Raw genomic sequence first — 27,745 nt, 5'->3', positions numbered from 1 at the left:
CTCCAGTTGAGGCCGAACCAGTGTTTTATAAAGGTTATTCATAACTTCCTTGCATTTGTACTCTATGCCTCTATTCATCAAACCAAGGATGCTTGTTTAGTCGCTTTCTCAACCTGCCCTGCCACCTTCAACAATTTATGCACACTCGGTCTCTGTTTAAGCACCCCCTTTTGCATTGTACCCTTTAGTTTATGTTGCCTCTTCTGGTTCTTCCTACAAAAATGTATCACGTCGCACTTTTCTACGTTGAATTTCATCTGCCACGTGTCCGCCCATCCCACCAGCCTGTCTATGTCCACTTGAAGTCTATCACTAGCCTCCTCACTGTTCACTATACTTCCAAGTTTTGTCTCATCTGCAAATTTTGAAATTGTGCCCTGTACATTCAAGTCCAAATCATTAATATACATCAAGAAAAGCAGTGGTCCCAGTACCAACCCCTGGGGACCACTGGATACCTTCCTCCAGTCCGAAAAACAACCGTTCACCACTACTCTCTGTTTCCTGTCACTTAGCCACTTGCTGCCACTGTCCCGTTTATTCCATGGTCTTCAACTTTGCTGGCAAGCCTATTATGTGGCACTTTAACAAACACATTTTGGAAGTCCATGTACAGTACATCAACTGCATTACCCTCATCAACCCTCATTATCTCATCAAAAAACTCAACCAAGTTAGTTAAACACGATTTGCCTTTAACAAATCCATGCTGGTTTTCCTGAATTAATTCACACTTATACAAATGACATCTTTATGACTGTGACATCCTTCTCGATCTACCTGCAGCCTTTGACATGGTTGACCACTCCATCCTCCTCTACAGCCTCTCCATCATCGTCCAGCTGGGTGGAACAGCACTCGCCTGATTCCATTCTTATCCCTCTAATCGTAGCCAGAAAATCACCTGTAACGGCTTCTCTTTACACTCCAACATCGTTACCCCCAGGATCACCCAAGGATCTATCCTTGGCACTCTCCTGTTTCTCATCCTATTCCGTTAGAAACTAGTTTCGATCGCCTAGATGGGTCGGAGAGGAATTTTCCAGATTTCTCCCCCCCAAATTGGCTTGGGCTGTTTCTGTTTGATTGCCTCTCCCAGGAGATCACATGGTTTGGGGTGGGGTGGAGTGCATGTTGCGATACACAAGGTATCGCAATTATGTGGGACAGGCTCAATGGACCAGATGGTCTTTACCATTTCTATCATTGTTCATATCTATATGCTGCCCCTTGGCGACATCATCCGAAAACATGGCATCAGTTTCCACATGTATGCTGACGACTCCCAGCTCTATCTCACCACCACTGCTCTTGACCCCTCCACGGTCTCTAAATTAGCACGCTGCTTGTCCGACATCCAGTATTGGATGAGCAGAAATTTTCTCCAATTAAATATTGGGACGTGCGATGCCATTATCTTTGGTCCCGCCACAAACTCCTTTCTCAGCAACCGACTCCATTCCTTGGCGCAACCTTGATGTCCTATTTGACCCTGAAATGAGTTTACGACCACATATCTGTGGCATAACGAAGAATGCCTTTTTCCACCTCCGTAACATCGCCCGTCTCCATCCCTGCCTCAGCTCATCCGCTGCTGAACCTCTCAGTCATGCCTTTGTTACCTCTAGACTTGACCATTCCAACACATTCCTGGCTGGCCTCCCACATTTTACCCTACGAAAACTTGAGACATCCAAAACTCGGCTGCCCATGTCCTAACTCGCACCAAGTCCCGCTCACCCATCACCCCGTCCCGTGTCCTAACTCGCACCAAGTCCCGCTCACCCATTACCACCTGTGCTCACTGCCCCGTGTCCTAACTCGCACAAAGTCCCACTTACCCATCACCCCCTGTGCTTGCTGACTTACATTGGCTCCTGGTTAAGCACGGCTTGATTTCAAAATTCTCATCCTTTTCAAATCTCTCCATCTCTAATCTCCTTCAGCCCCACAATCACCCCCACCCAACCCCGCCACCTCAAGATATCCGCGCTCCTCAAATTCTGCCTTCGAGCATCCCCGATTACAATCGCTCCACCATTGATAGCCGAGCCTTCAGCTGCCTGGGCCCTAAGCTCTAGAACTCCCTCCCTAAACCTCTCTACCTCTCCATCCTCCTTTAAGACGCTCCTTGACGATTTATGTGGCTCGGTGTCAATATTTTTGTCCTGTAACACTTCTGTGAAGCATCTTGGGACGTTTTACTATATTAAAGGTGCTATATAAATATAAGTTGTTGTTGATTTTGTCCCAGATTATCATTTCTAAAAGCTTTCCCACTCCCGAGGTTAAACTGACTGCTGAACCTCTCAGTCGTGCCTTTGTTACCTCTAAGACTTGACTATTCCAACACATTCCTGGCCGACTTCCCACATTCCACCCTACGAAAACTTGTGTCATCCAAAACTTGGCTGCCCATGTCCTAACTCGCACCAAGTCCTGCTCACCCATCACCACCTGTGCTCACTGCCCCGTGTCCTAACTCGCACAAAGTCCCGTTCAAAGTCCCCAATCAATTTGTAGTTGCTGGGTTTATCCTTACACCCTTTTTTTGAACAAGGACGTAACATTTGCAATTCTCCAGTACTCGGACACCACCCCCATATCGAAGGAGGATTAGACGATTATGGCCAATACCGCCACAATTTCCACCTTTACTTCCCTCAGCATCCTAGGATGCATCTTATCCAGATATTTATGACTTATCTATTTGAAGTACAGCCAGCCGTTCTAGTATCTCCTCTATCAATTTTTAGCCCATCTACCTCCTCTTTCACTACAACTTTGCATCTGTCTTTGCCAAGGAGGAAGATGCTGCCAAAGTACTCATCCAGTATATCAGCCAAGCCCTCTGCCTCCATGCATAGGTATCCATTTTGCTTCCACCCCTCCCCTTACCACCTGTTTATTATTTATATGACTACAGAAGACTTCTGGATTCCCTTTTATGTTAGCTGTCAGTCTATTCTCATACTCTCACCTTGTCCCTCTTATTTCATTTTTTACTTCCCCTCTGAACTTTCGATATTCAGCCTGGTTCTCACGTATGCTGAACCTGACATCTGTCATACCCCCCCTTTTTCTACTTCATCCTACTCTCTCTCTTTCGTCATCCAGGGAGTTCTGGCTTTCGTTGCCCTACCTTTCCCCTTCGTGGGAATGTACCTCGACTGTACCCGAACCATCTCCTCTTTACAGGCAGCCCATTGGTCGATTACAGTTTTGCCCGCCAATCTTTGATTCCAATTTACCCAGGCCAGATCTGTTCTTAAATTAGCCCTCCCCCAATTAAGTATTTTTACTCTAGATTGCTCCTTGCCCTTTTCCATAGCTAATCTAAACCATATACTATGTTCTCCAAAATGTTCCCCTACCGATACTTGCTCCACTTGCCCCACCTCATTCCCCAGAACCAGATCCAGCGATGTGCCTCATTCCTCGTTGGGCCACAGACATACTGATCCAGAAAGATCTCCTGAACACATTTTAGGAATTCATCCCCCTCTCTGCCGTTTATCCCAGTCTATGGGCGCAAGTTTCCACAGTATTTGCGTGTTTTCTTTTTGAAGCAGGCTGTTTTTTCTGGCCTAACTTAAAAATCCCCAGTTTCCCCAATCAATTTGCACCAGCGTAACTCAGTTAGTAACTAAATTTTTTAAGTCAGATTCTTTTCAGCCAAAGGAGGCGTAACCTGCCACCCGCGCCAATTCTGGCCATTTAGGGAAGTTTAGCCAGCTGAGAGTTATTCCAGTTCCGATTAGGCCAGCATATGTGGCCTGTCCTGAAAAACCTTCCCAACAGTAAAGGAAATCTGCGAGGGAGGCAGGGCGGGGGCGCGAGGAAAAGAGGACCATGTGCGTTTTTCAATTCTTTTAATGTGTTGGGAGCTGGCTGGATGCTTCACTTTGCAGCCTCAGCTCGCATTGTGTCCCTGGTTTCCATGGCAGCCCAATCGTTTTGGCGCAGATCAAGGCTCCACTCCCAAAACCAAAGGTCGGGTTAGGCCATGCCAAAATGAAGAGATCCAATGGGGAAACTTACAACCTTTTTTTTTGGCGTACTTGGGCCCCCAAAAATTGGGCGGATCTCTTCAAGTATGCCAAAAAAATGCTTTGGGGAAAATTGAGCACTTTGTTAAGATAATTGAAGTCTCCCATTATCACTTCTCTAACATTGTAAATAAACCATAAAAAGGTTTCTCATAACACTATTAAATATTGCAGAGATACTTGTATAACTCACTCTTCTTTCAGCTGCCCCTTCTTCACATTCTCCTCAACACGTGTCTCTGTTTCTTCTAATATTTCTTGTAGATATGGGTTTAGAGGTGGTGGTCGCCAAAATGATCCATTCTTGAACATACGAAAATCCACCGTTCGCCACTTGGTTGGCGAATCCCCCTGTCAAGCAAGTAATATCCGTGCAGTTTAGCATGGTGGAATCTTAGTTTGTAAATATTTAATATTTTTCAAGTATTAAACTAATATACCTGTAGTATCGAATACAATTTCCATCTGTAATAAACGTGTGCTGGGCTTTGATTCTCAAAAAGGAATCTGAAAAAACAATTATTATTTCTTACAAACTTCCTGCATGCTAAAGTTGATTAAAAAATGTTCTTTATTATTAAATATGATTTTTATCAGGCAAATGATAAATAATAATTCACTGATATGGAATTAAAATAAAAACCTGAACATGGGGTTGCTAATTTCTCTGTTCATAATCATGGCTTCGAACATAGGTCCTTCACGCACCACAAATTCGATCATCCGATGAATAACACACAGCAAGTTTCTAAACAAAACAAAATCAAGATAATCCATTCACAAAGAGGACACCATTTTAACAAGCTAAAGAACGAATCTATATAGTAAATGATTTTCCAAAACACAGCAGGCAGGTACTTTTCATTAACAAGCTTAGTAATCTAAGCAGCATCTTAATTGATTTTGGTAACCAGTGGGAAGCAAAATGTCTAGATTCTGTTTAATACAAAAACCCAGTATTTTCATTTGCAAAGCCAAAATGTTTCTGGTCCACCCTCAGGTTTTGTTCTTGAAATCCAATCGTTCTAAACGATATTCTGGCCAAGTAACGTCCATAGTCATGCTAAAGATGTTACCAGTCATATCAGTGAAGCTAAATATTTTTATCAAGTATGTTTCTGGTGAGTAAATATTAAATTTAAGTATTTTTAAACATGTATTCCAATTAACAGTGCCTTGGATGAAGGGTTTTAATATCAACAGGCATTCACATTTCCAGAACATACTGAACAGAAAAGTTGATGGAATGATGTTTCACATATGCTAGTTAAATTGAAGTAAACAATAGTTTGGCTTAAGAAAATGATACTTTTGTGTGCATTACTTTCCAGGCTTTGATGGCAAGTAAAAGATGCAACATATTAAAAAAACACACATACACAAAGAACAGCATACGGCAAGTTTTAAAACTGAAACAAGATTTTGAAACCAGAGTACTGAACAGTTTGCAGAATCGATAAATGACGTTTGTAGAATGGAAGTGTAAAAAAATGTATATATGTGATCACATCGTTCAAGTTGATTTGATGTTACTGTTCAATTATGGAGAAGGGGGTCTTTGTCTATGGTCAATCTAGCATTAAACAAACATTATTCAACTGCAATTACTCTGGTATTTTGTTAGTGGAGTTTTACATTAACTATGGTTGTCTTGTAGTGTTTTGAAACAATTTTCAGAAGTTTTTATTTGCAGGTTTAATGGCTGCTTAAATATCAGTAACCGCTTACCATAAATTGGCATTCCAACAATCCAATTGGTCAGCACTAATCCATCCGATCACCAACTGGCTTGTTGCAAGGTCAGGTGTTGAAGCAATTTTAGATAGACGGTTACTGATCGTACCACTGTAACCTTTAGAGAAATCAATGACACCAATGTATGGTCCTGGAGACGGAAGCAATGCATATTCTGAAAGCTTGAGTACAGTCCTGGAACACCATTGGGAGAGAAAACCCATACAAGTTTAGGTTGTTGGTGCTTCACTAAAAATATTTTAGTTTATATCTTAATTTGATCATTTATTATAGCTAACTACCATTAATAGCAAATATAATGCTATTCCACCACTAGCATGCTATATATATCTATATTTTTAATTCACAGAAATTAGAGCACAGAAGGAGGCCACTCAACCCATCATGCCTAGGCCAGTTCTACAGCTGGAGCTATCTACTCTATCACAATTTCCTTGCCTTTCCACATATCCTTTTAGACACTTCCTATTCAAATACTTCCCTTTTAAATGTAACGGCGTCTGCCTCAGTAGCTACTTGTGCCGAAACACGCCATGTTTCAAAAACTCCTGTGAAAAATTTGTTCTATCCCCCACCCAACATTCTATGACTACTCTCCTGTTACAGGAAAAATTGTCCCTTGTCCCCTCATTGTAGGATAAAACGCTGTAATTTAAAAAATAATTACAGCTGCTATTCAGGTTAAATGCTTAATTGAAGCAACCAGCTAGTCAAAGATGCAACATATTGTACTCCGTGCATTCCAGAGTCAATTTTCGAATATGTATCAAACACTGAACGCTGGTTTATTTAAAAAGCAGGCAGCTAGTGGGCATAATCTCATGTAAAGTACTCTTTGAACCACTGAGCAAGCATAACATGCAGTTTATGCTCCCAATTACAGATTTGTCTGGACTGTGGCCACCAATTTCAGGAAAGGAGATACCATCCCTGAACCAAGAGCTACTTCAGTTCAGAGGCAGAATTTAAAGACCACTAGAATTTTTTTTTAATAAAGTGGGCTTTTCAGAGCTAATGTAATTATTTTATGTACGGACTGAACTTCTATATACTATAGAGCACCAAATTTCATCAAGAAGCATACAGCATCAGCTCTGAATAGCCTACATATCTAAAAATACCAAACTCCATGCCTCCAGGTTAGCAAGCATTGGTGATATCAGAAGATTGTATCCCATCTTGCAGATGGCAGACACAGTCCAGCACTGGAGGAATCAGTAAAATGGAAGCTCCTGTTTACTTACACAAATGTAATTGCTAACATTTAGGGTGTACAAAATCCTGCACGGCTGGGGCGATGTAAGAAAAGAAAGTTGCTCACCACTACCACCCGCCCGCTTCCCCCCCCACCCCGCCCCGCCCATGCTGACAGTGGCATTTATTAGCTCTCATCTTTCTACTAGTGGGATGGGGATTTGGGGGACCAATTTTCTCTCCAGTTGCCTCCAGCACGGATCCACGATCACACAATCACACAGCTAGGTCTATAATTCAGCAGGATCCCAGAGGGATAAGAGAAAGGATTATTGCAGATTCGCCTTTCCTTCCCAAGATGGAATGCTTTATGGAGGCATCAGTCTACCTGGTGGCTCTCAGAGCTCAACAAGGGAAAAAGTCAAAACAGTGGAAGACCAAGGACTCATTGTTGCAAACTGCTGAGTACAGCAGCCATCACTTGAGGTACCAGGCTACTATACTGTAAAAGGTATACAGTAAATATACTTTCAAAAAAATTGGAAGGATTTAAGGCTGCCATACCAAACTGAATACTCCTCCCAAAAAACAATTCCATATCACCTTATTAGTGCAATTTATATGAAGAAATATGATATTTACTGCATACTCAATGAAAAGTACTTCCCCCTCCCCCCCCCCCTTTTAATTATTCCACAGCTAAATATATATTTTTTAAATAAAAGTGCCTGGTAGGACTACAATTCCTGGTAATGCCTGACCTGAAGCCTCTCATTTTGATAAAGAATGTTTTGTGAATCTACTCAGTTGGTGCGTGCTGTAGGCTTGATTAAGGAGAGTTAGCATATCTCTGTATCCAGGACCCAGAGCGAGGCCAGTCAAGACATTTTGTAGTTCACCACCAGCCAAGTATATAACAGAACTCAGGCTGTACTGAATTAAAAAAAATAATGAAACCTGCAAAAGGACCAGCCCCAGCTGAATCGATTGACTACACTTGCTGACTTGAACCTATAATTGCAGTTAGCTGAGTGGCTTCTGACAACATTGCCATCCAAAGCTGGAAAGGCCACATGAGAAAGTAGAGAGGGAGTTAAACTTCTATCTCTTATTTAAAAAAAAAGAAAAACCAGTGGATCCAAGGAAGTATTTTTGCTATCAATATTCTTAATTTAAAACAATGGCCATATCCCAACAAGAATCTGCCCTTTGGGCCCACTCCTTCATGCAATAAGATCATGGCTGATCTTCTACCTCAACTCCACCTGCCTGCACTATCGCCATATCCCTCGATTCCCTTAGTATCCAAAACTCTATCGATCTTGGTTCTTTAATATACTCAACTACTGAGTATCCACAGCTTTCTGGGGCAGAGAATTCCAAAGATTCACAATTCTTCGTGAAGAAATTTCTCCTCATCGCAGTCCAAAATAGCCAACCCTTATCCTGAGACTATGACCCCTAGTTCTAGACTACCCAGCCAAGGGGAAACATCCTCCCAGCATCTAACACGAAAGCAAAATACTGCAGATGCTGGACATATGAAATAAAATTAAAAATAAAAGAACCTTCTTACAATTTAGTATACTGTATTCGCTGCTCACGATGTGGTCTCCTCCATCATGGGGAAACCAAACGCAGATTGGGTGACCACTTTGCAGAACACCTCTCTTCAGTCCGCCAGTGTGACCTCGAGCTTCCGGTCATCTGTCACTAATCCTCGGCCTCTTGCAATGTTCCAATGAAGCTCAACACAAGCTCAAGGAACAGCACCTCATCTTTCAATTAGGCACTTAACAGCCTTCTAGACTCAAAATAGAATTCAACAATTTCAGACCATAACATCTGCCCCCATCTTTTCATATGCTAACTGTTGATTCTGCCATTCCAATTTGCACCTCTCCTTGACTCATCTTTTCTTTCTTTACTTGTCTCATTACCATCTCCTTTTACTTTGTACTTTCATACCTTCTGTCATTTAATCACTCTGCCTTCACAGACCCACCCTATCAGACCTTTCCTTCCCCCACCCCCGCACTTGCTTGAAATCTGTTACATCTCTAATTTTTTCCAGTGACAAAAGGTCATCGAACTGAAACGTTAACCATTTCTCTCTCCACACATGCTGCCCAACCTGCTGAGTATTTCCAGCATTTTCTGTTTTCATTCCGTTCAGCATCAATCCTGTCAAGTCCCGTGTTCTAGACTCCCCAGCCAGAGGAAACATTTTCTCGGCATTAACCCTGTCAAGCCCTGTAAGAATTTTATATGTTTCAATGAGATCACCTCTCATTCTTCTAAACTCTGGGAAATATAGGCTAAGTCTACTCAATTTCTTCTCACAGGACAATCCTCCCATCCTAGGAATCAGTCTGGTGCACCTTTGTTGCATTCGCTCTAAAGCAAGTATATCCTTCCAAAACTGTACACTGTACTGCAGGCGTTGTCTCACCAGGGCCCTACATAATTACAGTAAGCTGTTTTTACTCTTACTCCAATCCTTTTGTAATAAAGGTTATATTACCATGTGCTTTCCTAATTGCTTGCTGTATCTGCATGTTAACTTTGTGATTCATGTACAAGGACCCCCAGGTCCCTCTGAATGCAAACATTTCACAGTCACCCTCCATTCAAAAAATATTCTGCTTTTCGATTTGGATAACTTCACATTTCTCCACATTATATTCCATCTGCCACGTTCTTGCCCATTCACTTAGCCCGTCGCTATCCCTTTCTGGCCTCTTTATATATTGCAGCAATGTTATTTTTAAAATGTCAAAAAACAACTTACTTTTTTGTTTACTTAATTGCCTGCATAACTATTAGGCTGGGCAGCAAAACAGTCATGCAGGTTCAGTAATTGTGAATCTGGTCAGGAACACTGGAAATTAAAAGTATCACCAAAAGTTTGTAACACAAAATGAGTCCAGCATTACAAAAATTGGCTCATTCCTATCAATTCAAAAAGTCAACTGCACAGGCCAATACACGAAATGTGAAGAACCTTCTTTTTGGGTGACATGTAAAATAAAACAATTATCTATGCAAGTTGGGGGTTCCTGGAGACATCAGTTTACAATGGAAGTGGTTGCACTATCCTCACCTCAGACACCACCACATTCGTTGCACCCCTTTCACATACATCTATATCCATCACACAGGAGTCCTAAACTAATTATTTCCAAATAAACTATTTTTCAGCCACTTCCTAGTATTTTTAGCCCCTTCTCTTTTAGCCCCTCTTCCATGCCACAGACATTCCCTAGCTGAGATGTTTAGAGAATCAAGTCGGAGGTCTCATCAATAGCGGCCATCACTTTCGAACACCAACGGCTTGACGGGATTATCCCGCCAATTTTCCATCCTGCACACAAGGTCCCTAGACTCCACTTACTGCTGCTTTCCTCCACTCCACCATTGGCAAGATTCAGAATTTAACATGTGGGGTAAGAAGGTGCGATTCCACATTCTACCACTGTGGGGCTCCTAAGCATTCTAAGACACAATGTTCAGTCATTACCCCTCCCAAACTGACAGTAACGTCAGGATTTACCACATGTGCATCTACGCAAAAATCCTGAAGTTGCAGTCAGTCACTCACTGATTTCCCCCCCCCCCCCCCCCCACCATAGTTGGCAATCTGTGAAATCAGTGGCACTGATTAAAACTTGAGCTTTACCGCACTAATATCGCTGTTAAATAGCCCATTAAATGTTAACCCCAGTTACACCTATTCCAACAAGGCTTAACAACATATTGACTGCTAAACAACTGTCTTCCCCTGAAAAATTAATTTTTATATTTGTGGAATGTCAAATTTCTTCATCATGATAAAAACTAAACTTTTTAAAAAAAATTTCTTTTTAAACTTTGGTCATGTTAACTTCTATCCTATCTCCATGTGAAAACCATGACCTTTTATTTCGCTATCAATTTTTTTTAAAAAGTGAGGATAAAAGCTGCTTTTTATTTCCTGGTTTGCTGTCCGAGAATTCTTCAATGTGATTGGCTGCTTAGACAGCTTGTTGGCGTCACTGCAGCTCTTCACTGGGAATCCCCATTACACAGTGCAACAATCAACTGCACATCAAGAAAGGTAAACTTCTTGCTGGAGATCACGTTATTTGTAAATGTCAAAACACAAATTATTTTTTTGTTTACTTAGTTACACGCATAACTAATAGGCTGGGCAGCAAAACAGCCATGCAGATAGTTGAAAATAATGGGGATTAGTTGTGTGGTGGGGGTGGGAGGGAGAAATAAATTAAAAAGGTTAAGTACTTTATATTAAAAGTACTTACCTCACAGGCACCTTCTCCTTTAGTTATTAGGAATCGTTCAGATACAAAAGTACTGAGTTTTGATGGGAACTATGCTCGTAAACAAAAAAGCCTTTTTTCTTTGCAAACTAAAATGGCTTACCTTCCTTGGAAATGACCAATTTGAGAATGCATATAAAATGAATTACTTGAGACATGGCGGTAATTTTTAAATTTGGGTTACTCCACATTATACAGTTACAAATTGCATTTGATCTGGACACCTAAACTTAAACCTACTGCTTACACCAGCTGGGTTGCATAATTTTAAACAGAAATATCCTTATTCAAATACTTCTCGCAGAAACCAACTCTGCAGAGAAAGCTTGCAGTACGTTAATAAATACCCCATGGTTAATAAACCTACCTCAAGAACACCAATGCAAGTTTAGGTCCGTGGCACTAAAACCATACCTGTGCAATCCACACCAATCAGCTTCAAGTTTAAAATTTTTGTTAAATATCAGAAAGTACTCAAGTACTAATATCATGAACTACACCCCGACTCATCAAGGTCTAACAGATAGCTTGATCTACATTTAATTTTAGCTGCCAAAAGACCTTCAATTTCTGAAACAATGTGTTTATTTACCTATAGGATCTGAAATACTCAATAACACAACTCATTCACCTGGCATCACATTCCGCATATCCACCCCTTTAGAAAATATTCTAAAAATATGCAAAAACATTAAAATCTAAAAGCTCATGTTTCCCTAAAGTATCTGATAGAAGAAACATTAAGTACTGTTTTGACTGGATTTGTTTTTGTTTGGGGGGGGGGGGGGGGGGGAGTGGGAAAGAGGTGAATGAGGGGAGGGGAGCAGTTGCTATAATTTGAGAAGTGCAACTATTTTGTTCAAACTCACTCCAACCACACCATGCCCAAGTTGACTTAATGAAACATGAAAGCATCCTTCTACAAACTACCATGTTGCTCTGAAAAGTGTGGTCATAAATATAGAAGCATTTATAAAACCATTTTTATTCATTGATTTTTTTTAAATTAATGGCAGATCAGTATCCAATTTTTGTTGGCCATGAACACATCGAATCTACACTGTATATGATTTTAATTCTTGGAAGACAATAGCAGCATTTTTAAAACAAAGCAGAAATTGTGTGGTTAGTATTGTAATCATGTGAGAAACGTCCAGCATCCTCAGTACATTTCTCAAGTTAGTAATTTTTAGGATAAGACACCATTAGGGAGCAAGTGCATGTGTGGAGAGCTTAGAATCCTCCTGCATTCGGAAAAAGGCCAAAAATCGGTTGAAAACTAAAATTTTATTGAGACAGATGGCAGCAGGACCATAAATTGCGGTAAATATTAGGGCCAATAACGATTGAAGGATTTCCCGATGTAACCAGGGCCTTTCATCTAAACAGAAAGTTGTTAAAAGGAACATTGTTCAGATTTTCCTGTCCTGAAACTTAAAGCCCAACCGTGGTAGCCAACAAATAAAGGATTTAAAAAAACAATTCAACTAGAGTCAATGAAGCTGATCGTACCAATGACTCTTCAAAATCTGAATACTTTCCCAATCCATTCCATGGTGCTTTGTTCAGGTCCCTCGCTGCAACAGGCAGTTCAGCTTGTGCTGCTCACCACGGCCAAGGTCAAACGTCATGAAGAGTTTATTTAAAAGGTCCGTGCCCATCACATGGTCAAATTCTGGTGATGGTCTTCACTAAGAATTTTGATGAATGTGCATTGCAAGGCAAAGTTCTGGTTCAGTTGAGCAAGGGAACCCTATTATAGATTCCTCAGCACTGCCTTTCCACACACCCCTCTCCCCCAAACAGGCAAAGCCATACAGACAAGCCAAACACATACTGCTTATCCTAAAGACCGAAGACAATGGGTTTACAGCACAAAACCATTGTGCATTCAAAATACACTGCCGAGCCTTCCACTTGCCTACTTCAAGACAGTTACGTACCTAGTTAACGAAAGCCATTTCAGATAGACCTAATTTCTGAGATAGCCAAATAATGCCATAAACAGTCTAACCTACTTTTGATCAAATGATATAATAGATCAATCTCTGTTAAACTGAAATTAGAGATACTTTCAAATGGTCTATGGCCACGATACAATTAACACAATTTTACTGAAGGTGCTTGAAAAGCAATGTTTTTAGTTTAAAAGCTCAATTTAAAAAAAAGTCCTGACCAATATCACAACCAATTGCACACTTAATAGTTGATGGTTGATAAATAGGAGCACATACAGCAATCAACTAACAAATTCTGCTTTATTTCCCATCAAGACAGCAATCCAATGAACTTGATGTTGCAGCCAATCACTATACAACTATTTTTTTTTAATGCTTCCACCCCATCGGGGAATTGAATCTCGGTCCCTCGCGTGACAAGCGGGGATGCTCACCACAATACTAACGAGGAGCCATACAGTCAGAGTGCACCAGTGACATAAGTTTTGATTTTGACTCGAGTTACTCTGGTTAAATACATGCAAACCCAGCCAGCTAGTGTTGACAAATACACCATCAATTGGATTGTCCCAAATGCATGTTTTAAAAAAATGCAGTCATTTCACAAAAGTTACATTTTGTAATTCCCAATAAACTTCCAAGTGATATTTACTAACAGTTGCAATTACCTTGAAGAAAATAGATAAAACAAAGCTTTTAGGTTTAAATATTCAAAACTTCAGACTAAAACAGGGCTTTTGCATCTAAATGCTCGATAAATTTAATTCAGATACAACTGCTGCCATTGACATCAATGATAGACGGTACACAGTAAACCCAAATCCATACAGCTCTATGTAAACACAACACACTCAATATTTATAACATGTCCTAAATGGACAGTAACTCACTCAATTTCACGCCTTCACTATCGCATCAGACAAGCAAGATTTCAAAAGGGACAAACCAGTGTTATCTGAACAATTTAAATTGCAGCCAATTTGGCATAAGCATGGAAAACTGTGACCAACAAAAATGCAGCTGAATTTTGTACCCACATCCCGTGGCTTAGGCTAAGTATTGAACATACCAATTTAACACTGTCCTACTGTAAACTGGCAGAGTGAGGCATTCTGTAAATTCTCGTGTTGTAAGCAACTATCCCAAACATTCTAAGGGAACCATTGCTCAGCTATCCAGAAACTTAACCCAAAGCACATGATTGACAAATTATGTGAAGTCATTTTATACAAGGGACACTTTCCACTATCAGCAGCAATGAAAAATGAATGAAGAAACGTGTACCTTTCTGTTGGGATAACCACTTTGACTATGGCGTGCGACAGAGTCTGTATATGAAGTCACATCAGATAATAAAGATAGGATATATGAGTATTGGCAACTTAAGCAGCAAGTACACAAAAATATAAATACAATATGCATTTTAAAAACCTTCAAGAAGCCAACATTTATACTGTTCTAAATCACTTATCAAATTAAAAAAGGTATAAGCATGTATTAAAGACAACTGAAATGTGCTAATATAGAAAAGCAGGGATAGAAATAATTGTAGATATTTGTCTCGACCATGACAATGGAATTAGAGCTAGGACAAACCTCATACTAGAAACGCTTAATGTAGGAACCTTTCCTGGTGCTCATCAGGGTAGTTTATATTTTGCACACCATATCCGAAGAATATTAAACGGCGAGATGGTTATTTTAATGGGCAGGATGCATATCACATGCACCTAGTTTAATACTGTACCATGTTGATATGTGAATGTAGAATGCTCGACTTGGAAGTGGTGAGATACCCTTAATTCAATCAAGAAATATGCAATCCACTCACCCTGGAGGCTTATAGGTTACACCTTCTTGAGAATAGTCACGTTTTACATATCCCATCTCTCCCCACCCCTCGGTACAATCTAACTTTGCAATTTACAAAAAATGAATTAATTTGAAATGAAAAACTCATGTAGGCCAACACTAAGAAATATATCTAAAACCTCGTGCCCAATTAATGATCTTATACTTTGTCCCAGACCTAATGCACAAAGCAAGTCTAAAGGCAAATATATCTAAATACCTATTCAAAATACTGAAGAAATGTACAAAGCCAACAAGGCAAAACTTTTGGAAACTACTATACAACTTTCTCTGCTGCTGTTTGATATTACTTAGATATTGAATTTGTTGGAACTTTAAAATGATCAATTCTACATTAAGATATATCTTCCTATCAACTGCCTGGAATAGGATATAACCTGCTCATTAATATTAACTTTGTGGATAAACGGAGCAAATGAGTTGAGAAAAATGGTAAAAGAAAGTCCGACTACACAAATTGTGGCAACTAACCACGCACACCACCCCCCCCCCCCCCCAATCTAGTTTGGTGCTGGTAGCCTCCCTTCTGCTATGATGAAGAGCTCAGATTGGAGTTTTGCTTACTGTCCAGCAATCTCTGCAAAACCCTCTCCACAAAAAGATAGGCAAGCATTATTTCAGAAGTTAATCCATCACTGCAGTGAAGAGGTTTCTACCAATAACTACAGAACAGGTAAATTGTGTCAGATGTCTGCACTCCAGGCCAAGCAATAGGAATACCACACTGTAGTAGCATGTCCCATTTGAAAAACAGATTTTAGGGAAAGCAGCCTAAAATCAGCTTGTATCACAAAGTGCATGTCAAGCTTACAAAGTAGCATCGATGTGCTGTGGGAGTCATCAACAGTTTTTCAATGAAAAAGGCTTGCTGATGGAATTTAGCAGCTATTTAGAGGCAGAAGTGAAGAGTAGTAAGATGAGGGTGGGGAGAACAGGAAAATGAAGGAAATAAGTCTTGGATTTTTAAAAAAACTACAAAACTAAATGCAAGCTTTCTGCCTCATGGGAGGATTAAGTGAGGTCTAAAATAATTGGCCCTCCCTCATTGGAGGCTATATTCCCATCTTGAGAAACACTACTTCACAGAGCTACATGCTGCTGGGAATATAGAGACCTCAAAGTCAGCCCATCACAATTAAAGTGTGTGTGTTATGTTTGCACTCAGTTGCCTTTTGTTGGGTAGAGAGGAACTCCCTCAGAGGTATGGGCAGAATCGAAAATAGGGCAAATTGTGCAAGGTCTGTAGAAGGAAGAGGTTGAATGGTCTTTTTTCAATCCCCACTTTAAATTCTTATATACTCTTATTTTGCAGTTTTTAAACAAATATTTATAGTACAGATAAGTGCATGCTCTTTCTTCCTTCTATGCCTTTCAATGGACATGGGGGAAATTTAAATAAAAATTAAGTCTTGAAGTAAAGACTTGTATCAGAACTATACTTAAGTGAGTCTACTACAGGTTTTTGCTGTTACGACCTAACTGCAATAACTACTCTCCCATTTTAAATGTTTTGCAGCAATTGATACTATTAAGCGCATCCGGTATAAACATCACAAACAAAAGAGTTGATTTCTATCCCTGAAGAAACATACACTAACCAATACAGAAGACATATCTAACAAAACCCTATCACAGTTCTCCATTAAAATTTATTTTACTTTTATTTTAAAAAATCTACACTAGAACCACAATACACAAATGCAGAGTTTAAATGCAGTGACTTCTATTCCGACAGACTTCTCACCTAGACTTTTTAAATTACCTTTTCAAAGTCGTCTTGATTTTTCGGCTGCATCACTGGAGTTGTGGGGTTCTTTAGCCTTTCCCGTGGTTGGGCGTTAAAAGGTAACCCAGATGGGGGTGGTGGTAGAGTCAACTCCATCATAGCAGGTGGAATATAAATTGGGTGAGGTGGAATGGGCACAGCCTTACCCCAGCCCAGCTTCATTTCAAATTCCATAATTATCTTCCCTAAAAAAAAATCAAAACTGTGTGAATTGAAATACAAATGCAGTATTGTTGTTTCCTACTAAAACTGGATGGAATACATTTTTTTGGTTTTGTTTTGAAGGTTCTCGAACCTCTTTTTGATTGTAAACATCACACTACAATATCGCATACGTCAGAATAAGCATAAAGCACACAGCAGGAGTAAGTACAAAGAGGGGCAGACAAAGACACATCGCAGCAAGAATGGATGAAGACAAAGCTTTAACACAAGAGAAGAGAGAGGCCGACAGATGTATAATCCATTCAGTTAATGCAGAACACAGGTACCCTGTATAGACTGAAAACCATTTCCCATCACTTCACCTTGATAAGCGCACAAAAAATGTTATGTTTTCAAAAATAATTATACTTTCTACTCAATTTTGCCTTGACATGACAGTAAATTCACATAACTTCTCACCATTTAGATTTTTCAAAGCTCTTTCAGCATCTCTCCTGTTCATGTAAGCCACAAATCCACAATTTCTCTCTCGAGCTCTTTCCTCTTCTGTTCTGGGCCACATAATCTTTACACTCGCCAAGGGCCCAAAGCGTCCAAACTCCTGACACAGCATTTCTTCATTCATCTATACATCAGAATGAAACATTTTGTGGAAGCCAACTAAATTTAGGCGATTAGATAAAATAATTTGCTACAAAGCAGCAAAATAACAGTTTCACTTTTCACTAGTATAAATCCTTCGCAACAATCATTTCAAATTCATGTGAGAATACAAATTGATGTGCCAGAATAGATTTATTCGGTGGTTTCAAATATATACAGAATTTGTCCACTTCAAAGGCAGCAGAAACAAAAGCTTATTTTTAATCATTTGGTGCTGCTGTAATTTGTTTTGCCATTAACTTTTTTTTAATGTAGTGTTTCTTGTACATGGACACAAGTATGGTATTCTGGCAAAATTCTGTAAATTCTTCCTGTATGAACCACTCAAGTTTTCGAACTTCTTCACCAGAATTGTATTTCAAAAAAATAAACAAGATCGATTAGGCACAGTCCAATATTAAATTTTCTTTACATTTAGTCATTTACAGCAGCTATGCATGCTAGCCATGGCAATTGTGCTCCTCGAGAACCATTCAGCAGAGGGGAGGCATTTCCCTACAGAGAACGATGAAATATTACATAGGATATACGGCACAGAAACAGGCCATTCGGCCCAACCAGTCCATGCCGGCAATTATTGAAGAAAGGTACCCTCAAGTAGCTGACTCCAGAGCACCTGTGACCTCATGTGGCATGGCAAAACCCAGCAAATAACAACAAACGTGCTTCTTTATAAATGGAGAAGGCACGAGAGTTTTGCTCTCTTAAATAAAAGAAGAAAAAAAAGAGTGACAATCACCAAATAAGACAGAGGTGCTTGGCTTGGAGGAAAGCAATAAAAAATAATAATGACCCAAGCAGTCCTCATGGTTAAAAAAGGCTTCATACTCAGTATTAGCACTTCATCTCCAGTTTCTCATGACCCCTGGGCACACTGGCGTGTCACATTATTAGAAACATTAGACCATGACTGGATGTCTCATTTTGGGACACTGCACTCCAAACCCATCCAATGAAGAGCGCCAGCATTAGGAGTGATATTCTGGGCCGGGCCTCACCTTAAGCTGCCCTTACTCCTTTAGCGGTGGAATCACCACGGCCCCAATCCCATGTAGGAGCTTCTCCATCATAGCGTACACTCAAATTGTAAACAGGGCCGCTTCTTTGCAGACATGCCCTATCCTGTACACATCACCAGAATATCCTCCTCTTCCTTCACCATTCATTTTGTTTTATTAAACTGCTTTTCTTTCTTTTTCGTTTCTGAACACTTTCTCTTGTTTACCCCCTTCTCCAAGTCCCTTCCTTCTGCTCTCCTGATCCGCCCTCTTTCAGCTCCTCTCCTTTTGTATTTTATATTCACTTCATGCCTGCTTTTCTTTCTTTTTCTCCCTTTCACAACCTTGGAGTGCAGAGAAACCTTCCATTGGCTTTTCCATCTTTCACTTCCGCCGCCCACTCCTACGACCACTACTGGTTTTTCGGGTGACTCTTTGGATTCACAGCTTGAATCCTGCTTAAAGTTTTTTTTTTATTATTAAGTGCATCAACACAAAAAAAGACTCTGTACAGGACTCAAACATGTAAAGGATGGCCCCCCCAAAAAATCCAGTGGAGCTCAAAGCAGATGTGGGAGTGGGTGGGTGGGCATGGAGAAGGAATGGGGAGGGGGCGGTGGGAAGGGAACCTGAGAATTGGTAAACCAGCAGCTATAGAGCAGGCAAGCCTACTACGGGTGTTACACCCGATTGTCTAGACAGTTGTATATTTACCACAGACCACTCAAATCCCAGAGAGCCAGACTTAATCAATGGACGGATTCTATCAATATATATTTGACAAGACTGTGTACATTTTTCCCCTATGCTCACGCAAATAAAATAAATTTAGAATTCCCCTTTAAACTCGGAATATGTTTTCATTGGATGATCACTGCTGCATTTTGGCCACTTCGAATTAAAAAAGACATTTTACCTTGGGATTTATGTTACCGATATATAAATTAGTAGTAGTTGGATCGCCTGCATCGTGTGAACCGGGAGTAAATTCCTCAAGTGCTGAAAGACAAAACAGATTCTCAGTAAGATTTTTAAAACCATACAAGCAAAAAAAGTTTAACATTCCTAAAATATGAAGTAGCAATAATTACCATTTGTTTGTCTGTTTCTCCTGGAAGATTCCGCTGAAAAGAGACATAATATTTTTTTTCAATGTGTTGTGCTTTCAAATACGGAGACTCGAGGTAGAAATGTACTGCGACCAAAAAACCAGCAGTACTGACCACAGAAATTGCAAAAACCATTTAGTGCAGTCAACTGCAAATGCAAATCAGGTCCAAACACACAATTCCAACAGACCATACCAGTTCCTATTCGCTCCCATGAACCAAACACTCACTAGATAAAACTCCTTACTATAAAAGGTTAAATTTTTTCTTGTGCTTACCACACTTAGGGCCCAAGTTTCGAGCCGCGCCTAGAATGGCGCAGTCCAGACCTGGACGCCCGTTTTTCGCGCCACAAAGTGCGCCTAAATAAACCCTCCGTATTCGCCACCTCCCTGCAGGTCCTCTGGCCCTCGGCGCAACGCAGCAGGAGCTGTAGGGGGCGGAACCAGGTCCCTGCGCTGAAAACAGTGCCGGGACCTCTGCACATGCGCGCTACAGTGGGCACGCAAATGCAGTAGCTCCAGGCGCCCGAAACTGTGTGGGAGGGGCCCGAAGCACGCAGCCCTTAGCCCTGGCCAATGGCCTCACCGGGGCTGCGTGAATAAGGCTCCTCCCACACCCAGCTCCTGCTTCCTCCCAACCCAACACCCGCTCCCGCCCCGGACACCCGCTCTCCCCACCCACCCCCCGGACCCGACACCCGCACCAGACCCCCCCGCCGCCTCCGGACTGGATCCGACCTGACCTCCCTCCCCCCCGACCTGACCTCCTCTCCCTCCCCCCCCACCCCCCCACCCCCGACCCGAACCGAACTCCCTCCCACCACCCCCCCCCCGACCCAACGCCACCTACCTGTAAATCTGGTGCTGGAGACGGGCCCTGCCCGAAGTCTCGGGCCCGGCCCATTCAGCCTCCCTCCCCCTTCTCCTTTCCCCCCCCCAAATCTCCTTTTCTCTCCCCCCCCAATCTCCTTCCTTTCCCCAATCTCTTCCCCTTCTCCCCCATCCCTTCCCCCCCCCTTTTCCCCCATCCCCCCCACATCTCCCCCCCCTCCCCCCATCCCTCCGCTCCCCCATCCCCCCCATCTCCCCCATCCCTCCCCTCCCTCTGCTCCCCCATCCCTCCCCTCCCTCTGCTCCCCCTCTCTCTCCCTCTACCCCCTCCTTCCCCTCGCTGTCAGAAACACAGACACTGACAGACAGAGAATGAGAGACACACAGACAGACAGAGATAGAGACACTGACAGAGACACACAGAGGGGGGCATCCCAGCACACTGTTGGAGGGCTCCCGGTGCTGCAGTCGGTAAGTAGAAAATGTTTTATTTATTGATTTTTTTTGATTGATTTATTGGTTGATTTATTGATGTATTTATCATTTATTATTGATGGCTCTTTTTGTAAAACTGAAGTGTTTAATGTTTGTAAACTTCCCTTTAAACACCCCCCCCCACCATTCCCTATGCCTAATTTGTACCCTACGCCTGATTTTTTAAAGTGTAGACAAGGTTTTTTCAAGTGTACAAAAATCTTCACTTACTCCATTCTAAGTTAGTTTGGAGTATGTTTTCACTGTGGAAACTTTGAAATCAGGCGTCAGTGGCCGGACACGCCCCCTTTTGAAAAAAAAATTCTGTTCCAAAGTGAAACTGTTCTACCTGACTAGAACTGCAGAAAACTAAATTTGGAGAATTCCGATTTCTAAGATACTCCGTTCTACACCAGTTGCTCCTAAAAATCAGGAGCAAATCATGTGGAAACTTGGGGCCTTAAAGTCAGTCCACTGCCAAATGTATTAGACAACCGTCATTTGTAGCACTGATCTTATGTACACAATGTGATAAAAACAGGGAGTTTAGCACAACCTTTTCTAACCAATGGGTAAGTGAAGGCCACTGAAGTGATCAGTGAGAGAAGAGAACGAGGAAGAGCTGTATCTATTACATAAATATTAATTTGAATTGTATGGTGAGAAGACAGGTAAGTGGATGTATGCAAAAGGGCTCAAAAAGATCAATTGGTCCAGTGGCATTTTCCTATTCCTAACTGTCAGCTGTTTGATGGGGGAGGGAAAAGAACTCTGAATTAATCCAACACTATAAGTCGGTGGGTTTTGAAGGGACTGGGGGGGGGGGGGTACAGTTACAGATTCAAGCCTTCGTTGGCATAATCAGATATTACTTAAGAACTACCAGAGACCCGCAAAACATTTACAGTCAAATTAGTATCTATCGCAACTGTACTGGTTTAGACCGTTATCTTCTTTGTCTATAGAATCAACGCTGATGTCCTCCCTCCCTCTTTTTCGCCCCCCCCCCCACCCCCACACGCTCCTCAGGGTTCTGCAGCAACGCCCGGGGAGGCCCTGCCCCCCCATGCCAGCAGCCAGTAGCCCCACCACATCCACTCATGCAGCAGACCTAGCCATCGCTCCCCGCCCTGATTAGTTGCGAGGCCAGGCGGGCCCTGATCGCCCATTAGTCGGTGCAACTGTCACTCAGTCCGGACCAGGGCAGACAGATACTGACATTATAGAAGATGCATCTGCTTTTCTTGATCACCCTTTCTCCCTGATGATTTTTAGTATATTTAAATTAAAATTACAATTAGAAATGAAAAAGGATTTTTATCTACAATATAGATATGAAGAACTGTGTGATGGGCAGAGACTCTTGTTCGCGAGCCCATCAGCCAGAATTGCAACAGGGCAGGCTATGCAAATAACAGGATACAAAGGTCATGAAAAAGGACAGAGACAAGTTCTTAAACATTGGGCCACAACAAAGCTGCTCGAGCAAAAAATTATTCAGTCTGCTCTCCTGCACCTCCTAGTGTCTGTTTACAGGATGGCATTCTATGTGCCCAAAAAGTAACTTAACTGCATTTAATATTTGAGAAGAGCATACGTTTTAAAGTGAAATAAAGGGGAAAAAAACTGGCAACCCAAAAAAACACGTTTTTTTAAAAAAGTTCATTCCAGGTAGTTGGCATTGCTGGCAATTTATTACCCATCATTAATTGCCCTCGAGAAGGCGGTGGTGAGCCGCCTTCTTGAACCACTACAGTCCATGTGATGGGGTTATGGGGAGCGGGCAGGGAAGTGGAGCTTAGTTCATGATCAGATCAGCCATGATCTTATTGAATGGCGGAGCAGGCTCGAGGGGCTGCATGGCCTATTCCTGTTCCTATTTCTTGTGTTCTTATGACATATCCAGAGGGATGGTATTGGAGGAGCCTGCGACATTGGCTGAAAGGTATGATTCTGTGAGTATGACTATGTCAGGCTCTTGCTTGACGAGTCTGTGGGACAGTTCTCCAAATTTTGGCACAAGACCCCAGATGTTTGTAGGGTCGATTCGGCTGGGTGTGCCGTTGTCGGGTCCGAAGTCGGTGCCAAAGTCGGTACCGGGTGATCCATCCAGTTTTATTTTTATTATTGTTTCTTGTCATGGTTTGTCACAACAGAGTGGCTTGCTGGACCATTTTAGAGGGCCGTTAGAGTCAACTGCGTTTTGGGTCTATCGTCACATATAGACCAGAACGGGGAAGGACGGCACATTTCCTTCCCTAAAGGACATCAGTGAACCAGATGGGTTTTTACAACAATCTGGTCATTTCATGGTCACTAGCTGTTCCAGATTTATTTAATTAACTGAATGTAAATTCCACAGCTGCCGTTTTGGGATTTGAATTCATGGGTCCGGATAATTAGTCCAGATTTCTGGATTACTCATCCTGTAACTTAACCACTATGCTCCCGTTCCCATTCCAAAAAACTTTTGCCTTGCAAAAGGAGAAGCATCTACATATTCCAATTAGTAAATTAAATTCAGCAATGGGCTTGGAGAGGGCACAGAAAAGATCGACAAGAATGATTCCAGGGATGAGGGACTTCAGTCATGTGGATAGACTGGAGAAGCTGGGGTTGTTTTCCTTAGAGCAAAAAAGATTGAGGGGTGATTTGATCGAGGTGTTCAAAATCATAAAGGGCTGAGACAGAGTAGATAGAGAGAAACTGTTCCCATTGGTGGAAGGGTCAAGAACCAGAGGACACAGATTTAAGGTGATTGCCTCATGTCACCGTTGGATTTTTTTGCCAATGTTTTTTTGTGCAGCGAATGGTTAGGATCTTGAATGCCCTGCCTGAGAGGGCTGTGGAGGCAGAATCAATCGTGGCTTTCAAAAGGGAATTAGATAGGTACCTGAAGGATAAAAATTGGCAGGGCTGCGGGGAAACGGTGGGGGAGGGGGACTGGCTGAAGTGCTCTTGGAGAGCTGGGTACGGGCTCGATGGGCCGAATGGCCTCCTTGTGTGTTGTAACCGTTCTGTGATCCTATGACTCACATTTAACTGCTAAATAAAGACAAGCATGTACAATTTTCCAGAATGCATCAGTTTTTGTCACAAAAAATAAGTGCCTTTTTGAATCTGCACAATACTTTCTGGTTTCCTGCTGGGCAGAATGCACATATACACAATTGTTATTTGTAAAATTAAACAGAGGTTTGGAAGCAACCCTATGTCCAAAAAATGAACACCTTTGGTTAAAATCTGGTTGTTATGAGTCACTGAGGTGAAATCTTATTTTAAGAACATTCACTAGGACTCTTCCCAAGAAGCCTACTTTCAGATTAAAACAATTATAAAGTTAACTCAAATGCTGCGTGGCAAACTAATTTTAAAAGCGACACCATCAAATCAAATCACATTGACCGTGACCCATGGGCTAATTTGAGACACCCAAAATTGAATCAAACCCTTGTTAAGAATAAAGCGTACCAGACTGGATTATAGTCCTGGTACATCAGAAAGATTTTACTCACAAGAGCGACGAGTTTGTGGAGAATCTTCTGATGGCAGAGGTTCAAATCGACTAGGCCTGAAAGGAGTGTCTTTACCTCCTTTTGTTTTCTGCCGTTCATCACGTTCTTCTTGAATTCTGAAACCCGTAACAAACCCATTTAATACACTGCTAAGAGTTACATTTTTCAATACATACTACAGTAAACTCTCGTTTACCTGGATTGTTTGGGGATTCGGCAACTCCGGGTAAACAAATTTTCCAATAGGGCGAGTTTACATAAATCGCAAAAAAAAATTAAAAGAAAAAACAATCACGTTTGTTATATATGTGGACTTGTATTTACTCTGTACAGCCACTAGAGGGCTCATCCCCTGGCATCCAAAGGGATCCCATAATCCCTTGGGAGCACAGGTATTTAAGGAGGCTTAACAGATTGGAGAGGCACTCTGGAGACCTGCAATAAAAGACTATGGTCACACTTAACTTTGAGCTCACAGTGTTCAGTCTAACTCTTTCTCCATACACAACGTTTACTTTAGGATGGCATTACTTACCTCTCTGCAGTCGGTATAGGTTGGACCGCCCATATTTACAGACGGACACTACAGGGTGTACGGGTCGAGTGGGACTCAAAGCGGGCCGGTGTGGCAACCAGGGGCATTGCACACCGGCGCAGCTGTCCCAGGTGGTACTGCTCAGTGCCGCGGCAAAACCGGCCCCGGAGACCCCCAGCTAGAGGCTGACCGCCCACCCAGGAGACCTCACCGCCTTCATTGCCGTGCCTCCGGGACAGAAAATGGAACGTGAACAACCGGAAGGTCCGCCCCATGGAGTGCTGGGTGGCTAATCCTGATTCAGTAAGAAGGTAAGTACAATGTATAGTTTGCACAGCTTAAAGCAAGTAAGAATGTTCACTGTTGCCTTTATTTGTTATATAGCCAATGATCCTCATTTTTATTGGGGAAGTCCAGAACCAGGGGACATAGTCTAAGGATAAGGGGTAAGCCATTTAGGACTGAGATGAGGAGGAATTTCTTCACCCAGAGAGTGGTGAACCTGTGGAATTCTCTACCACAGAAAGTTGAGGCCAATTCACTAAATATATTCAAAAAGGAGTTCGATGAAGTCCTTACTACTAGGGGGATCAAGGGGTATGGCGAGAAAGCAGGAATGGGGTACTGAAGTTGCATGTTCAGCCATGAACTCATTGAATGGCGGTGCAGGCTAGAAGGGCCGAATGGCCTACTCATGCACCTATTTTCTATGTTTATTTAGTTGCCGAATCTCTCAATATTTTAAATTCCGTTACAGCGTGTTTTCCGTTACATTCGTATTCGGGTAAACAAGAGTTTACTGTATTTTATTTTTAAAAAGGGTTGATAAATGTTTACTTACTGTTTTAATTCCTCTTTGAATAGTTCCAAATTACTTTTTTTCTTCTCCTTTTCACCCTTTTTCAGGGGCTAAAAAAAAAATTTTCAACAATATTAATTGAAATTAAGAATTGAAAAAATTCATCTGCATTGTGAAATTTAAGTTGTGTAAATAGTTAAAGCTGCTATCAAGATCAAAAATACAAAGTGCTCTACGTCCAATGAATGACTTGAAGTGTAGTTACTATTATGTAGACAAAGATGGCAGCTAATTTGCCCACAGAAATATTTCAGACAGCAAATGAGAAAAGACCAGTTTTGGTAATGGTTTAAAGAAGCAATGCCCCATTTATAAACAAGGAAGCCATTCAGGAGAGCAGAGTTAGAAAACACTTCACGCAAAAGATGGTAGAAGTGAGGAACACTATCGCACAAAAAGCAGAAGATGTTAGCTCAATTATTAATTTTAAATCAGAGGTAGATAGATTTTTGCTAGACAAGGGCATGAAAGAATATGGAGCCAAGGCAAGTGGATGAAGTTAAGATACAGATCTGCAAAATGGCAGAAGAGGCTCCCGGGGCTGAAAGGCCTACTCCTGTTCCTAGATTGCTAGCCACAAATTGGGAGAACTCCACACACTTTCTTAAGATGGTGAATAGGATCTTTTACATCCACTCCCTATCCAAAAGACAACACCTGCAACAATGCAATACTGCACTGAGGATTCAGGCTACCTGGCCGCTCAAGTACTGAAGTGGGGTTTGAACCAACAACCTGACCTCAAAGCCAGAATGCTACGAACTGATCCAGACTGACACCTAACCTATAAACAGTGAAAGGAGGTATCCCTTCACCTTTAAACAAAACTTTTCCCTCCTTACTTTTGATCTGTTTCTACTCAGTAATTCTTTTCCCATCCCGAGTGTCAGGATAAATGGGTCATTTTCAGGTTGGTAAAGTGGGGTGCCACAGGTATCAGTGCTGGGGCCTCAACTATTTACAATCTATATTAATGACTTGGATGAAAGGACCAAGTGTAATGTAGCCAAATTTGCTGATGTTACAAAGATAGGTGGGAAAGCAAGTTGTGAGGAGGTCGCAAAGAATCTACAAAGGAATATAGATAGGCTAAGTGAGTGAGCAAAACTTTGGCAGATGGAGGATAATGTGGGAAAATGTGAGGTTATTAACTTTGCTAGGAAAAATAAAAAAGCAAATTATTTTAATGGGGAGAGGTTACAAAATGCTGAGGTACAGAGGGATCTGGGGACCCTTGTACATGAAACACAAAAACTTAGCATGCAGGTACAGCAAGTAATTAGGAAGGCAAATGGAATGTTGGCCTTTATTTCAAAGGGGATGGAGTATCAAAGTAGGGAAGTCCTGCTACAACTGTACAGGGTATTGGTGAGGCCACACCTGGAGTACTGCATACAGTTTTGGTCTCCGAGGGATATAATTGCATTGGAGCAATTCAGAGAAGGTTCACGAGGTTGATTCCTGAGATGAAGGGGTTGTCTTGTGAAGAAAGGTTGAGCTTCGACTCATTGGAGTTTAGAAGAATGAGAGGTGATCTTATTGAAACGTACAATATTCTGAGGGGGCTTGACAGGGTAGATGCAGAGAGGATGTTTCCCCTCGTGGGGGAAATCTAGAATTAGGGGCATAGTTTCAGAGTAAGCGGTCGCCCATTTAAAACA

General features: G+C 41.6%; 1 protein-coding gene across 3 annotated transcripts in view; it reads right to left on the bottom strand.

Moving 5' to 3' along the window:
• The window catches only part of u2surp (U2 snRNP-associated SURP domain containing), a 112,257-nt gene that overhangs the window by 38,193 nt on the left and 46,319 nt on the right, over positions 1–27,745 (bottom strand). For 2 of the 3 annotated variants that reach the window (XM_070883660.1, XM_070883662.1), the window contains 10 exons: positions 26,067–26,134; positions 24,691–24,806; positions 19,851–19,883; positions 19,676–19,758; positions 17,558–17,723; positions 16,910–17,118; positions 14,560–14,603; positions 4,693–4,797; positions 4,490–4,556; positions 4,243–4,400 (listed from right to left, as the gene is read on the bottom strand). In XM_070883660.1, coding sequence (XP_070739761.1) covers positions 4,243–4,400; positions 4,490–4,556; positions 4,693–4,797; positions 14,560–14,603; positions 16,910–17,118; positions 17,558–17,723; positions 19,676–19,758; positions 19,851–19,883; positions 24,691–24,806; positions 26,067–26,134 — 1,049 coding nt within the window. Of the gene's footprint in view, positions 1–4,242; positions 4,401–4,489; positions 4,557–4,692; positions 4,798–14,559; positions 14,604–16,909; positions 17,119–17,557; positions 17,724–19,675; positions 19,759–19,850; positions 19,884–24,690; positions 24,807–26,066; positions 26,135–27,745 lie in introns of those variants that run through there. The other variant, XM_070883663.1, reaches the window with a different exon arrangement.

Source organism: Pristiophorus japonicus, chromosome 6, assembly GCF_044704955.1.
Source record: "Pristiophorus japonicus isolate sPriJap1 chromosome 6, sPriJap1.hap1, whole genome shotgun sequence".
NCBI lineage: Eukaryota > Metazoa > Chordata > Chondrichthyes > Pristiophoridae > Pristiophorus > Pristiophorus japonicus.
The sequence above is the reverse complement of the archived record's forward strand: the minus strand, read 5'-3'. Positions and strand labels throughout refer to the sequence as shown.